The 16,958-nt window shown below is 39.7% G+C and overlaps 1 protein-coding gene across 1 annotated transcript; it reads right to left on the reverse strand.

Annotated features, from left to right (window-relative positions):
- Nucleotides 1-629: 629 nt before the first annotated feature.
- On the reverse strand, nucleotides 630-16,494 carry cep76 (centrosomal protein 76). The gene is made up of 13 exons (XM_049584768.1): nucleotides 16,258-16,494; nucleotides 15,217-15,372; nucleotides 14,871-14,955; nucleotides 14,573-14,797; nucleotides 14,268-14,453; nucleotides 12,648-12,745; nucleotides 12,313-12,441; nucleotides 11,784-11,975; nucleotides 7,469-7,635; nucleotides 6,680-6,839; nucleotides 6,119-6,292; nucleotides 1,863-2,080; nucleotides 630-1,030 (listed from the first exon to the last, which is right to left on the reverse strand). Exons 1-13 carry the CDS (start codon nucleotides 16,318-16,320, stop codon nucleotides 892-894), a joined length of 1,992 nt encoding a protein of 663 aa, XP_049440725.1. The 5' UTR covers nucleotides 16,321-16,494; the 3' UTR covers nucleotides 630-891.
- Nucleotides 16,495-16,958: the final 464 nt, after the last annotated feature.

Here is a 16,958-nt window from a genome sequence, read left to right on the forward strand (position 1 = left end):
GCAAATTCAACAACTAAAACTGAAATTTTCATTTCAATCATTCATTCATTTTCCATAACCACTTATCCTTTTCAGGGTCGCAGGGGGCTGGAGCCTATCCCAGCTGACACTGGGCTGACAGGTCGCCAGACTATCACAGGGCTGACACATAGAGACAGACAACCATACACACTCACATTCACACCTACGGCCAATTTAGAGTTATCAATTAACCTGTGTCTCTTTGGATTGTGGGACTTTGTGGAACTCCACAAAGAAGGGCCTCAACCAGTCTCTGACTTAATTATGAGCGTTTCATTTTAAAATGCAACTATGATTAAAATTCAGTAATGAACATGTGCATTGTTGTGATTCCCTGATAAACCTTCTGCATGAATCTTGTCCTAATTTGAAGTGTTATTTGTGTGCTACGTGAAAATTTGATGCCAAAATGTTACAATTTGTAACAGAATAATTTAGAAGAGTTCTTTGCAACTAAAGTCAATGCCATTTAAAAGAACTCTCCTTAACTATTAGTCTTGGAAAATGTCTTCAATAAAGCCTCTAAAAAGTACACAGTAAGATTAAAAAAGTTCAATTTATTTACAAAAATAGATATATAAATACAATTCTGAATATAAATGTCTGTACAAAGGAAGAGTCTACTGCACAACAAAATAAAGGTCTGAGCGTCACAGTAGAGACAACCACAAACATGACTGTACACGTGTCTCTGAGTACAACTTTACAATTTAAATTTAGTCTCACCGTGGGTCCAGGTATTCTTACGGCAATGTACATACTTAAGTCTATAGGAAGCAGGCCTGTTGTGTCCTTCTGTAGGTGGAAACAATTGTCCGACGTCAACGTGCAACATAAGCTGGTAGTTTTTGGGTACCACCGCTCTAACGGTCAGAGTACAGAGCGGTATTTACATGCAAACATGAGCCACACTGCACATGTGTTCTCAGGATAGGCAAACACGCGAACACGGACCGCAAGCCTCACATGGTCACCACGACAACACACTATCTCCTCACAGAATGGAGACCTGAACAGGAAAAGACAAGAGACAAAGAGCATGGAATATGAAGTATGGCAAAGTCCTTTAAAACACAACATAGACAAATATACATAAAGAAGACTCTTTTTCCCTAAAAGCAAGACTTGCACATTTAAAAAACTGATATAATATATTTTAGAAATTCCAGAAATTTTCCAAGGTTAAATCCCAGAGTATTTGACAAAAATAAAATATGCATTTGGTAAATTCATGGATTATGTCCACTTAGGATATGGTAAAAGGATTGTTTCTATCTGCATATGACATGGTAAATACCTCCTGGGTAAATATCCACTCCTTTTCTATTCTACAATTATTTCTCATCATTTCCCATAAATTCCTGTTCATTCCCATGGAAAGTTTCCACCTTGAATACTCCTGGAATTCTTTCAGGAACGCTTGCCAGCATATGCACCGATAAACTTAGAACTAACACACAATAAAGTCGGGAAAGAGATGGTGTAACTAAAGTCAGATTTCAATCCATGATATGAATCTAATATCAGCTGCCAGGAGCTCAGGACACATCTGAGCATGTGTGTTCAATTCTAGCAGGATTTGAAGCAGAGACATGGAGTTGTGTTGTTGTTCCCTGTGGGGAGACTTTCCTCTCTTTTACCCCCTCTACAGAGAGGTCTGACTTCAGTGTCTTCTTAAATACACTGCAGCTGGTAGGGACTGCTGCCATAAGCCTGAGGTGTAGTGCAAATACAATCTCCTCACAGGCAAAATGGCAGGTTTGCAGTGCTGCTTGGGCTTCAGTGACTGCAGTATGCACATATTTTTAACCACCAATTCACCATGTTACCTACTACCTCACCTGAGGCAGGTGGCAAAGGCTCTACGAGCATTGCGGTGCAAGAAGTTGATAGGGAAGCCTTTGAAGGTGTGTCCGTCTGGCACCGCCCTCCTCACGGCATCCTGAAACTCCTCGTTGCCACAGGAGACACCTGTGCAACGTTCCAGCTCATAGGCTGACAACGCTGATGACAGCAGGTAGGACAGGTGGTCGTCCCATACTGTCGCCAGTTCCAGGTCCTGGAGAACAGAACACCACAGAGCTCAGTAATTCTTACATTACATGTTAAAATCAAACACCTAACCTGTTATTGTTCGGTAGCATTTAAAGGGTCAGTTCACCCACATGTTAAGCTATGCTGTTTCATATTATGCAAGTTAATGCAAACACTCAACCATTATATTAAAATTATACAGTACTGCACTAAAATATAAACTGCTTACCCCTGGTGTTTTGTCTTATAATGCAATTCTGAAATACACATCATAAATCTTATTCAATTTAATCTCAATTAAATATCATATTTTGAAATATGAAATGGCATATTGGGACTATTAACCAACTTTCTGTCAAAATTAACCAGAAATTTTACCGAATTTCCTGAGAATTTGCAAAAGGAACTGCTATGTAACCTGCATTTCCGTTCACCACTGTTGCACGCAATGAGATGATGAAATTATAAGACAGTCAGTCACATTGATTCATGTAAAGGGAACACTAACGCAAAACTGATTTCCCGAATTTATTCAGCTTTGAATTTGGAATGATGATAAAAAGATGCATATTAAATTAGATATGAGAAAACTAACAGCTAACATAAAGTGAACAAAAAACGTGATTTTTTAAAATCGCTCTACGCCAAAGAAAAAATAAAAATGTCAACACACTGTGGACAGGCATTAGTTTGCGTTCATTTGTTAAACAAACCAGACAGAGGCTACATCCCATGATTATTAGAATCACAGCCTAAGATGTTGATCTGACGGAAAACATGGCAAGATAATGTTTATTCAACTACTCTAAACACAACACCCTGTGCTCCCTGTAGCTCCCCTGTATTTTGAATCATGTTTGTATTGGTCATTAGAAAGCCATGAAATATTAAATGTACACTTGCCCGACATTATTTAACCCTATGGGCCCAAGGCGTTTTTGGGGTATTTTTACTGCCTTTACTTTTAAACTCATATCACAGTCATTATAAAGGCTACATACACATGCTATATCTTGTTTATTTTCAGGACAATGTGGGCTATCCAGATTTGCCATCATTCCATGTCCTTCTATTTGCCTGTATTTTATATTAATTTTTATATCAATGAAAAACAAATCTGTGTGACTAAATTCTTAGATTTTTACATGTATCTCACCATAGCAAGTTGGAAGTAGACATATTCTGCCATATATGAAGAGGGGAGACTCTCTGGAATCTGGCAATATAAGAACCATGATGGTGGGACATTCTGTCACTTCACAGTTGTCCAAAACATGTGGTTTGTGCCAGGCGGACATGATTACCAGTATTTTTTCATTATTGCAACAAATTCAATTAACTCATTCACAAGTCAAAAATGTGTTTTATCTGAAAGAAACATGCAATATTTACATCTAAGATCATAGAAAAATAGTCAACCAAGTGCAATGATGTCCTCCAAGATAATATTTGCCACTTTGTTTGCAGTAAACAAAGTTTGTTGTTGTTTTTCAGTTTCAGTTATATACTGGGGGGATATTTTGGGGGGGGGGGGGGCATGTCCCCCTCAATGTATATGGTGACTACGGCCCTGTCAGCATGCATAATTAGGCTACAGTTGTCTGGGTGCGCAAAGGTGAAGTACGCTGGTCTTGTCATACAAAGTTTGATGGAGTGTCAACTGGAAAGCCGGACTACAAATGTGGATAGACAGGGAGAAACACACGCAAGCCTAAGACGTGGTAAGATACGATATTCCTCACTATATGAATTGACTGATAACAAGATCTGTATCATGGGCTGTAAAGAAATTCGTCAGGTTTTTATTTTGTAGACAACTGATCTGGATTTATAGCGTGATGGGATGACAGCACAATGATGTGTGTGGTCCTGCACTTTCACATGACATGCGTGGCATTTCTGTGCGAGCCTGCATTCACGAGTAATCCATCTAAGAGTAATGTGTGTGCAAAGCTGTATGAAATCTCTGTTATACATCATTTTAGTGTAACTTTATCATTGTTTTTCGCTGTGAAAACATTGGATTATCGACAAGTGCTTGGCCTTGTCGGAAAGCTACAATTCCGCTGTTTCACGTGATATGCGTGGCTTCTAACTGACTAACAGTAGCGGAGAAAATCAATAGAGAAGAACAGGTGTGAATTTGGACGCACTATGCGTCGTTCGGGCCCATAGGGTTAAACATATCAGATTCAAACTCGTTTCAAACATAATTCCAGCTAGCTGGCATACATGAAGGGAGAGATGGAACGCAGGGAGAAAATGAAGAAACATACATGATGGCAAACACAACATCACGCATCAACTCATATTAGACACATCGGACACGTTGCACTGCAGCTTATTAACACAAAGTTATTACTACTTTTCATGAAAGATCTGTACCTCATCCTCTGCTGCGTTAGCTTAAAATCATGTATGGATATCCCCTAATTAAATTTTATTTCTCACCTTAAAGGGATAGTGCACCCAAAAATGAAAATTCAGCCATTATCTACTCACCCATATGCCGATGGAGGCCCTGGTGAAGTTTTAGAGTCCTCACATCCCTTGCGGAGATCGGTGGGGGGAACGGCCAGCACACCTAATGGCAGACGGCGTCCCAGACTAATGTCCAACAACACAAAATTGAATCCACAAAGTATCTCCATACTGCTCATCCGTAGTGATCCAAGTGTGCTGCAGCCGTGACATAAAAAGTTGTTTTGAAAAACGTCATATGAACTCTGTTTTTAGCCTCACTGTAGCCTGTAGCTCTGACTGCTTCTCTGTGCTCCGCACTCACGTGTGCGCGCTCAGGGTGATCGGTGATCTCTGAAGAGCAGCAGTCTCGTCAGTACTGATGTCCAGATTCTCAAGCGCAGGCATCGCCAATTCCCAGTCTGAGCAGCAAAGACTTTCCTCATCCGTTGGCATTGCTTTGCATTTGAAACAACTACACCACCAGGTTTCCAGTGCTCCACTCCAGTATTTGTGCGGCTGGCTGAGGCTCACGAGCTGCGGCGGCTGCTTCGTCCAGTAGCCTGAGTTCCATCCATATACTCGGGCTCAATCAACTACGGCTCAACAAAGAAATGCTGTTCCTCCTCAATTTCAAAGTCTTCAGACATGTTGGGCTGTCCTTTGCCAAAAGACTGTGGTGCAAATGATCTTTTAGCGACTGTGGCTACCGTTGTCTCTCCCTGCGGTGCACGTGTCACGTGATGTAAACACGGGTAAGCAAAGCTCATGCTTTCGCTGGTCTCGCGCAAGCGCGCACACATGAACGCGGAGCACAGAGAAGCAGTCACAGCTACAGGCTACAGTGAGGCTAAAAACAGAGTTCATATGACGTTTTTCAAAACAACTTTTTATGTCAGGGCTGCAGCACACTTGGATCACTATGGATGAGCAGTATGGAGATACTTTGTGGATTCAATTTTGTGTTCTTGGACATCAGTCTGGGGTGCCGTCTGCCATTAGGTGTGCTAGCTGCTCCCCCCGTTGATCTCCGCAAGGGATGTGAGGACTCTAAAACTTCACCAGGGCCTCCATCGGCATATGGGTGAGTAGATAATGGCTGAATTTTCATTTTTGGGTGCACTATCCCTTTAAGAGACAATCTCCAGAGCTATGACTTGCTAGGCAATACAGTATCTTTTTGGACATTGTCTTTATAATGACAGAATCGTGGGTGTCACACACGAGACAGCAACAGCTACAGAGTTCACTTTATGCATCCATGGTGAGAAGAGGAGTTGAGCTACCGTAGGAGCAGAGAAGAAGAGCTGTTACTGGAGCTCGTATGGACATGCAGAGAACGAGTGGGGGAAATGTATTTAATTCTGGAGGCGGCGAGGGTGGAAAAAAGACAGTGGTGTAAAGTGCTGCAGGGCGGTGTGTCCAGGAGCACCGACGCGTGTCTAGATGCCGTAGGTGTGGGGTTGTACATTGACAATAATAGGGGTATATATTTTGACACTCAGCTTTCACTCTTGGTGTGTTTTGGCTTTTAGCCCAGCACAGGTGACTTAAACATAAAACTTCCAAAGTGTAATGGTCCTTATCTATTAAAATGTTTTACCTTCCTGTGCTCAGAAACCAGGTAGCGCATTTCAAGCTCCAGCTGGTTGCTGGCAGCAGCAGGATCCAGAGATGGGGCACAGAGTGGAGGCAGAGGGGGCAGAGAGGTGGTGGAGCCTGGGGCGCAAACAGACTTCAGAGCCTCTTCACTCATCACCTTCCACCGAGACTGATTCTGTAGGGGAAGAAAGAGGGAAAAAACTGCTCTTATCAAGGTTTACATTTTTTGTTCAGACAGGAGAACCACTACACTGCAGCCGCTGGGGGTTTGCCACCTTCCTTTAGCATGACAGACAAGAAATTGCTGATGAATGGAACTGTTGCAGATTGAATCTCCCAGGCAGCCATCCAGTCACAAGCCCACACCCCTCTGCTACAGGCTACCTCTGTCTTAAAATCACCACTGTCCATTTGATTAGATCTTCCTTGACCCATTTAATATGCAGCATAAATGAAGATTTTCATATTAAAACTCATTTCACCAAACCCTGTCCCTGACTATTAACACAATACCTGTCAGTGAAACAAATGTATTTAATCTGTGGGGAAACTGTGAAGTTACCTGGAAGTCAAAGACACAGAGCTCCACAGCATCAGTGGGCTGACAGTTGGCGAGGAAGGTCTGGTGGTTGAAGACACAGCCCACAGTGCGGTAGGGGGAGGAGGGTTTGGGCTGGGGGGCCAGGGGTGGGGCATCTGGATCTATGGCCTGGTGCAGGTATCTGACCATACATATAGGACATTAAGGCTAATCAGTATCATTACCGACAAAATTGATAAAAAAAAAAAAAAAAAAAAATTAAGAATCTATTACGCCATGCCTCCTGAAGGGAAAGATGAAGGTAGTGATAAAATAAACTGTAAAGTACTACAGTGAAGGTAAAACAACCTTTACAGGCTGGGACACAATTGTAAATTTAGACAAAAATATATCGAAGACAAAAAAGGTCCTCAAAAATACTGCTTACTATAAGCAAAGACCTAGTTTTCCATAGTTTTCCATAGCTGACTTGCTTTAATTGACAAAGTACATGAAATCAAGTCTATCTCCATAATAACATCAGTGAGTTATGGCCAAAACAATAACTGATGGGCAAAATCCCAGAACTGGATAACTACAAAATGTAATCAATTGTTCCTTGGCTCAGAGCCTGACCACCAAATGTCATGGAAAAAGGATTCTGAGGTATCCTGCTGAGAGTCAGACAAAGACTAGCTAATGAGCTAACTGAGGCCAAAGGAGGAGTGTTGTTCAAATGATTTCTTAGAAAGTGTTTGACTCAAGCAGTTACCAAAAAACTCAGCTGTGTTACATAAGTTATCAGCTGTCTTAAGTGCAGAAAAAAATGACCTGTGTGCTGTTAGACTCTCCCAGAAGGTGATGCTCCCATCAGTGCCGTGGGTCAGGACCCAGGTGTGTGGCGTTCCCTTGGCTTTGGTGCCCACACACACGTATGCATCCAGGCCAAAGCCCAGCAAGAGGCTGCACAGCAGGGTGGCGTGGTCCTCACAGTCCCCCTGGGGAGGAAGGACAGTGATTAGTTCAGGTCCTCTGGAGAGCTTAAAATGTGGAAAATATATTAATAAAATCAATTATTTATAGATTTGAGCTCTCTTAAAATAAAGCTCTCACAAAAGGCTAATACACTTTTATTTTTATCTTTAAAGTATGTACTTCAAGAATAACAGGAGAGTTTCCCTGTTCAACTCAGGTCACACACCTCTTGGAGCTACAAAGTAACAAGACATTCTTCTGACCTTTCTGTGACCTCTCCAAAAAGCGAGCCTCCAGCCAGCTCCATTCACAAAGCATCAGGAGATGTGGTTGAAAACTCTAAAAGGTAGTAGGTAGACCTTTCACCTTAAATTATTTAGTTACATATCCAGTTCTCAAAGGTCGACAATGAACTTCCATGCTCATATAAGCCTGTTTTGTTTTGAGGCTGGGTTGGAACTATTAGAATTTGAACTCGAAATACTACAACTTTATTCTGAAAATATTCTGATTTATACTAGAAATATTGTTGAAATATTTAAAATTAATTTTTAAGATATTCTGATTTTATCCTAAAAATATTGTTGAAATATTATGTTATACCTGAGATATTACACTTTTTTTCTCATAGTATTACAACTTTTATCTTGAAGTATTAGGAATTTATTCCAAGCATATTCAAGGCTTATTCTCAAAATATTACAACTTGCACCCTGAATATAACTGTTATCTCACAATATTCCATTTTTTTTTTAAATTTTGAAGTAGAACAAATTAAATCTCAAAATATAACCAATTTTATCTTGAAATATTAAAACTATTTATCTTGAGTATATTTCAACTTTTATAATAAAATAAAACAACTTAATCCCGGAAACATTACACCTTTTTTCTTATAGTATTACAACTTTTCTCTTGAAATATTATGACTTTATTCCCAGAATATTCAAACTTTATTTTTGAAATATAACTTTTACCTCAAAATCTTACAACTTTTATCTCAAATTATTACAACTTCATTCTCTGTATTTAAAAAAATTAATTCTTTAAATATAGCTACTTTTTTGGAAGTACTGAGTTCTTATTTAAAAATATTGACATATTCTAAATCCCTATATTTAGACAGATTAGAAGACATTCTCTAACGTCCTCTTACCACCCCTGTTGCTTATCTAATTCATCATGTCACTACAAGTCTGTTTAAACAGAAATACAATATCCTGTTTTCACTGCACTGTTAGCCTTTCTCAGAAGTGTTGAACACACACAAGAAAAGCCTGCTGGAGAGGAAATAAGCTCTCCAGTCATCAAATTGTCCATGACAGTAAGCAACTCTTATTTCACTCGTACAACTTTTCTGGTAAAGAGGCCTGGGTTGAGCTGGGGACTAGTGCTGCTGCTGCTGTTGTGTGCCGTGTGCTGGCTCGGGCTATGGGCAAGTCAGAATGATAGATGTTCCCCAGAAGTGCTAATATGGACGGCAGCATTGGAACAGGCTGGGGACTGATGAGGCTAAATTAATTTTCCCTGGAATGAAACTCATAAATCACAGCTGACAAGGGCCACTTTGTGAGAGTTGTGTTGTGTCTGTCTTGCCAGCCGCTCACAGAGGAGAGGCAGGGAACATTTATCGTGTGGTGGTCTGGGAAATTCCCCGCTATCTAGTAGAGATGAAAATGCATCAGTCAGTCAACTCTGCACAAATCCTTCTTTCTCAGAAATGACACAATCAGCTGTGCTCAGAAACGGAGTTGATGTAAACGCAGCTGAACCAAGTTTACGTAATGCTTTCTTTCTGTTCTCTCTCAGAACAAAACTTTTAAAGACAGAAAAGAAATTTGCAAAATTAACACGAAACATGAGAATAAGGTCTTTTAAGAGCAAATTGCAATTACACTTTTTTCCCATTGATTTGATGCATTTTTGCTGATTGTGCTATAAGAGCACAAATGCAATTATCCAGAGATCACAACTTCAAATTCACTTAACTTTTAATGATTATGACTCTTTTCACACAGTTCTCTTTGTCTCATCTATTTAAAGACATCCTTATAAATGGAATGAATTACAGTGGATTTCAAAACTTAAATGTCTCATTGCACTGGACGATTTAAACTTTAAATCTATTAAGTGATGTCTGTGTTTGTCTGTGATGCTGTATGTAATTTTGTTACGCTAAGGTATATCATATGCATATGTGCTTTTTTTGTTTGGATATGTTTGTTGCATGCACTTGTCCTTTTGCCTTCACTGGCTTTGTTTATTTTTCTTTCCTCTTTGCTGCACTCAGTCTCTTCTGATCTGAAAAAGATTACCTGATTAAATGAAGGTTCTACAGCATGCTAAACATTTAGCACATTTAACACGATTGCACTCACTGAGCGCAGATTTCAAGTAAAGTTGTGGTCAAAATCGCATACCGAGGTACTGCATAATACATACACAATCAGTATGTACTGCTTACTGCCTACTACTGCTTTTGGATGTCAAAACCTGTTTCTAACAAAGCAATAAAATAAAAATGATAAGTTTATCTTATTAACAAACAAATACACTACATCTTAGTAGGGCTGGGCAATATAACAATGTTATATTGATATTGATATATGAGACTAGATGTCATCTTAGATTGTTGTCTTTTCCTGGCTGCATTAAAGTTACCAGTTTGTATCTAAAATCTCACTGTGTAAATATTTTGTGAAAAGCAACCTATGTATCACCCAGCCCTACGTCTTATGCCAATATACTAGAAGGCTTTGAAAATACTTTTAGAAGACTAGACTAGAAAGTCTGACACCCTCTCACGTCTTAAGACAATGTGAGTTATTTGATTTTTCAAAGACTCGGGATCTTGCATGGTCACTTTCTGCAAGATCACAACTAGATTCCTTTTGAGATTATTTCCCATCCTGCTCCTGGTGGAAAATACTACGCAAAACTCCCTTTAAGAAAGATAACATATCAACAATTCCTCACATGTCTGCTAACACACATAACTTTAGAAACACAAGATGGCAGTTTGTTGTCAATTCAGCATCTGTGTAATCCATAAAGCTGAACTGTATTTGTCTACATATTTCACAATTTGGATTTTGTTGTCTCTACTTGCTATCAACCTCTGGTGGTTAGGTGTGTTATTTTAGTGTGAGGACACCATGGGAATGAGAGGCAAACTGTTCCAAAAATTAAAATTCCTCACTAAAATAAATACTGGTTGGTGGATCACACAAACACAGACTCTTGTTCACTCCACAACTCCACCAGTTTCTCCTCCTTTACAAGACAACTGAGACTTCTTCACGTTCTTTTGCCTCCCTGGAGTCCCTTCCATGTTAACAATCTACCTGGTTTGCTGCTTCTTGTTTGGTGCTGGAGGGAGTGCAGCCATTGGTTGTTGACAATGTTCACGTCATTGAACTTCAGTATTTGCATGAGCCAAGACTGAAAACTTATGATAGTACTGAACATGTCTGATTTTCTTGAAAAATAAAAACAAGAAAAAGACTTAGAGATTCATGACCCCCTTACATCAAGCAAACGAAATCATGGGGGTGCGCCGCAACTCTAATAAAACTCATGATTTAATTTTGATATTGGAATGCGACAGTGAAATTGCTTGAAATGTTGTCTGGTGTAAGGCCGGTATTAGTAATAGCATTTCCATAAAGATTTACTCATCAGCACTATTAGCACTGTTAGATATATCCAAACTGTTTATACAGTCTGACAGAACAAAGGCAAAGTAACACCATGAAGACAGTGATATTACAGAGAGGCCAAATGCAGAGTTTGGACAACTGCCTTGCACTCACTTAAAGACAGTACGTCACAAACAAGATACTAAACCACAAAAAAGCAACAGTAGAGCTGACACATCCTAAAAAAGATGTCTCTCACATCCTGAGATCTGTGGAGTTTATACCTAATGATTAAACAGATAATAAAACAAAAAGTGAATGTTAAGTCCAGTGAGTCAGCTATGAATTCTTCCATTTAGAAGAACTAATATAGGACATACCATTTAATAGGAATTTTGGTGGGAAAAACCTATAAATCTGCCATTGTTTCTGTCTTTGACAACAATGATCTAGCAGCACAGTAAGTGCACTGTCATCTGAAAAATGAGTCCATCTCTGCTGTGGCTGCCAAAACACCGGCAAGTTCTCCTTACCTTCCCTCTGCACAGGAAAGCCATTAATGTGCACCACTGCTCCTGCTTGCCTCCTCCTCCTCCCACCACTGGGGCCTTCTCGTGGGCCAGCAGGCTGACGAAGCGGGCCGCCTGTCGAGGGCTCTCCAGCAGCCGGCCTGCCCGCAGGACATGCACGTAAGAACACACTGGCCTGTTGACACCGTTCTCATCCTGCAGAGAGCACAGAGACACACCTGGTGGTTAAGGGATAGCTTGGAACAGATATGAATTGGAGGAGGTCAGGATTCAATAATCCCTAAACTGGTTAGGAATATGAGCAGTCCTCTCCCTAAACCACTAACACAATAAACCAGTGTATGAGTGGCAAACAGCAAATGAATTAGGTTATTCTGAGGGACTCCCTAGTCAGTGTCTGCATATACTGTATGTAACCCATTCACTCCACAGGTCTAATACAAAGGAGTACAGAAAAATGTCCTTAAAAGTAAGCAAACATGGTCAATTAAAGGTTTATATTTCTCCATTCAACATGTGAATATAGACGAACCTGTGCAAAAATCTTGACCATTTTGGATTGGTGTGATGGACGAATCTCAAGGAACTCCCTCCACCACTGTTTAGCGTAAACCAGGAAGAGTCTCTCCTTCTCTGCCGTCCTCTGCCTCTCCAGTGATTGCTAAATGAGAAACACACAGTGATATCACTTACTACATTTATAGCTTTATTGCTGCCTTCGCATCAACTCTGAGGAAGAATGATTCCTAACAGCATTAATGGAATTCTGTTGTAGTGATTCACAATCACTTCACAGAGTTACTTTATTCATGAATAATGAAGCCGATGAATCAACAGACAGAGATAAAAAGACTCCAGTGGACTGACCTGTGTGCTGATGATGTCAGTGCTCAGAGTCTCTGTGAGCGGAGGGTAGAGCTCCAAGCTGACAGTCAAAACACCAGCTGGGACTTTGCATTCACTTCCTGGAGACACACATACATGTCAGTGAAACCCGTTGGCACATCACTTAAAGCTGGGAAGAGACAACACAACAGATTAATTTCAAAAATCTTACATTTCTGGCATATGCTTAGTAATTTACAGATAGAACTGTTAATACTGCACAGTGTTGATTCCCAGCCTGGGGGCTAGGACCCCTGCATGGAGTCACAAGATAATCAATGGGACAAAAAAGAAGAAAAATAGTTTTTACTACTCATATTTAGATTTTTTTTTTAATTACTTTTCTGTAATCGTGATTGTAAAACTCCAGGGATGAAGTGGTTTACAGTTCACAATAAACTGTGTGAGAATTCCCAACAGTTAGTATTACAGTTTCAATTTTTACTTATCATTAAAACCATATTTGATTACCGCGCTTTGAAAAAGTCAAATTAAATACTGTCCAGCATCAACTGAAGTTAGCAAGAGGCTCCCAGACGCAGATGCAGCATGCAACATGGGTTTGTTTTGCTATTTTTTGTTTACAGAGTGGACGTACAGCAGGCAAACCCAGTGATGCTACTGGACCCTTATCCTCTTCTAAGACAGGCTATCTTTAGTGTTAATGCCCATTTGATATGGTTCTTATATGTTTACACAGGCTAAGTTGACATTTTCCTATTGTTTTATCTCCACAAAATACGACAAAATTTTATATCTAACAATATTCAGTGGTCATTAGGGTGAAGAAATCTTAGAGTTTTAGAAAAAAGAAAGTCTTTGGTTAAACTACTCACAACTCATAAACATATTGAACGTGTGAGGGCAGTGCTTCATTAAGGAGTCACCAACCACAATGGTCGGGAACCAATGAATTTACAGCTGAACAGGGCTAACCATAAAAAAAACCTTTCTCATGTTTTGATTGCAAAAAACATAAAAGCTCTCTGTGTAGCTGGGATGATCAGTTACAAATTGAATTGGTTTCTAAAACGCAACTTACGTAATGGATTTGTGAATAAACCCATTTGTAAACAAAATGGTTTGAATTACATGGCTCTTCTTGCATCAAGTGGTTCCAGAGAAGAATGACTTTAGGACTCTCTTGAGAAACTACATAATAGAGTAATAACTGCAGCTTGTTACTTTTCACTGTGTAGAGCATAATGTCAAAAATGATTTAACTGGAAGATTTGTGTGTGCACAACTGCATTCATTGGTTGATTGTGAAAAACTTGTGATTTAGGAAAGGAGCTTTTCTTGGCAGACTATACTTGTAAAGTATGTTGGGAGATGAGTAATTCTTTATTTGGAATTTAATGTTACTGTTTTCTGACTAATGTTTCACCACTTTAACAGTTGTTTTTTTTTGGTGTTTAATTTCAGTTTTATCTGGGCACTTGTATATGCATGACACCATACGGACTACTACTATTTTACTACTGCATTAATCATTCTTCACTCTTAGCCATTGAGATATTACCTTTTTAAAAATAAAGACATTAATAATTCAGTAAATACTATCACTCTTGTATTCAATGCAGCAGAATCACCCTCTCTCACCAACTCCCATCAGCTCCACAGCAAAGCAGGTCCTTCCACCAGGAGAGCTGAGGACCGTCCTCCAGTCAAGAAAGTAGGATGAGACCAGCGTTGTCTCACTGGAGGTGTCCGTCTTGATCAGCACCAAGTGAACCGGGTCACACAAAGACAGCATGGTGGTTGCGTCCGCCATTTTACTGCCTTCTCCTGCAGTGCAAAAAAATTTACAATCTTAGTATAGAAAATATATCTAGCAACATAAAGCAAATGCATAAAGAACCGTTGGTCCTGACTTACGGACACCAACAGTAAGAGTTTACATGTACCTGTGCCATCTCTGTGGATTTCTAAGAGGAAACCCTCCTTCAGGTCAGGTTCGCAGGCACAGGGCACTGGCTTTGAGCGGAATCTCTGGTTGCGGAAGTGCAGGTAGAGCGTAAATGTAGAACACACCTGGCCAGGTAAAGGCTCTGGCTCCTGGAGATGCTCAAGAAAGGCCTTACCACCAAGCACTTGGAGATACAGGTACCGCCTGGATGGGTCAATATTGGCTGAAAGAAAAAAAAGGCTGTCTTAGTTAAACCGTTCCAACATTAACAAGGACAACTTGATGATGCTCCTTACTTTTTTTCAGTTGAGTAATATTCTTGTCAACAAAGTGAGTAGCAGGTTTTGGAGGGGATCCTGTTTCTGCATCCATGGGTACTTCCTACCAGAGAATGCCAACATGATAAAAATGCCAAACAGTCAGATGGTGATTGAAATCATACAGTTCATACAATGGAGATATTTTCATCCCTATCTGGTTTCAAATGAGTATCTAAACACTAAAATGAGTCAAGAAAGTTGCTATTTACATTCAGTTAGGAAGTCTTTTTTCAATTTTGAATCTAGTTTATAAAAATTAGCTGCTGTCAGCTTTATCTTCAAGTATGTAAATCTGAAAATTGACTGTTCAGTACTGACCAACCTGGGTAAAGTGGAGGTCCTTCATTACATCATCTATGATACCCCTGCGCTGTAGAGCATGAAGGAAATCCACCTCAGACAGAGATCGGTGTGCTGGGCCTTGGTCATCCCTCACAGTCTCAGCCAGCACCTCTCGGATCTTCCCATGGATGTCCATCTGATAACACAAAAAAGACACAATAAACACCATACACTTCACCTAAACAAGAGTCACAAACAGATGTCTCACCATTGATCTTTGAGGTATCTGAATATCTTGTGAAGACAGACTCCCTGTCATTTAAGGTTAATTGTGCATCTTTGGTTTTCCCACCCCACACCAAATTCAATATTAATAAAAATGGACTGTCGCAGCCATCACATTGCTCCAATATTATGCTTGTAACCTATCAGTTTTTTTCCTCGATATCAGTAGGACTATAGGAAAGTATAGGTCTCGGGATTTCATTAGAATCTTAGTGCAAATGCAGTTTCAACATAGAGTATGATTGTCAGACATTAATATCTTAATGTAAACAGCATATTAATGTTTCCATAGCGAACCAGATACCAGGAGAAATCACACAGGACCAATATACTATTACTTTAATTCTAATACTGTCCATTAATGTATAAGTTAAGTGCATCTCTACCTACTGCTACTCATCTGACCTATTTGTGCTGCACTTCAGAGAGCAGTCTGATTCACAGATCTCTGTAGGCTAACATTAAACAGGCAATTCCTTTAATAGCTTAGCTTGGAAATAACAACCGACTAATGTTTAAATAATGACATCACATACATATTTAGTACAGCCGAACTTAATAAAAGACAGAATTTAGTGGTGCTATATCATAAAATATGATCTATCATGTGTGCACTTTCGTCAATAAGGAAGTAGACATTAATTTGATAAATGTTTGAATAGCATTTGGCTTGTGAGTCTCACTTCAGATAACACATAAGTCATATTAAACCGTGTATCTTAAAACTGACGGCATATAACGGGACAATGTCTGACAACGCCAACACATTGAAATAAATGCTACGTATGTTGCTCACCTTGAGCAGATGGTTGTGAATGATTTGCTTCAGCTCGGAAGCTTTCTCTGGAGGCAGAGACATTACTGTTGACGAACTCTGGCAAGTTTTGACCAAAAACAGCTAGCTGAGTTAGTAATATGGTTCTTTCAGGAACGATAAACGTGTGTTTGAGCAATATTTGCACACATTTGTCGCCTGTAACATAATAACATTTCTATGACAGCCAGTCCGTGGAAGTTAGCAACAACTGCCAGTTTAAACTGTGGCGGAAAAGCAGGCGGGAGTGCGGCTCCACTGATGCCTGGCGATGTCCTGTCCTCAAAATTGTTGTTGTATTCAACAATTCTGTCCTTAAACGAAACAGCATACTCAAGCTGGACATCACTTATGAGATAATTTGTTTTAGGGGACGTTTAATTTACTTTTATTTGTTTTAGCCTGATAAAACATTTGCCATTTTATTCAGGGATTGTAACGGTCGCTCTGTTGCCGTGTGACATGCGACAGCCAGCAAAGGACCGTTTTGTAGTCCAAATTGTAGTCCGTGCACTGTCAGACCCTGTAGATGATATTATTTCATACCAGACCTACCAGTTTTATGTTATAATCATTTTAACTATCATCTTTACGTAATACATAGTATTATAATGATTATTACGTTTAAAGTACTCAAGAGAAAAATAAATCTGTATTCTGTAGGTTTTAGTGGATTACACAAC

Source organism: Epinephelus fuscoguttatus, linkage group LG8 (assembly GCF_011397635.1).
Source record: "Epinephelus fuscoguttatus linkage group LG8, E.fuscoguttatus.final_Chr_v1".
In the NCBI taxonomy this organism is placed as follows: Eukaryota; Metazoa; Chordata; class Actinopteri; order Perciformes; family Serranidae; genus Epinephelus; species Epinephelus fuscoguttatus.

Excerpts from the sequence above, each read along its gene's own strand:
- cep76 (XM_049584768.1), bottom strand. The coding sequence starts at position 16,320 with ATGTCTCTGCCTCCAGAGAAAGCTTCCGAGCTGAAGCAAATCATTCAC. Across the intron at positions 11,976-12,312 it reads TGGTCAAGATTTTTGCACAG|GATGAGAACGGTGTCAACAG; the intron begins GTTCGTCTATAT and ends TGCTCTCTGCAG. Across the intron at positions 6,293-6,679 it reads TCTGTGTCTTTGACTTCCAG|AATCAGTCTCGGTGGAAGGT; the intron begins GTAACTTCACAG and ends CTTCCCCTACAG.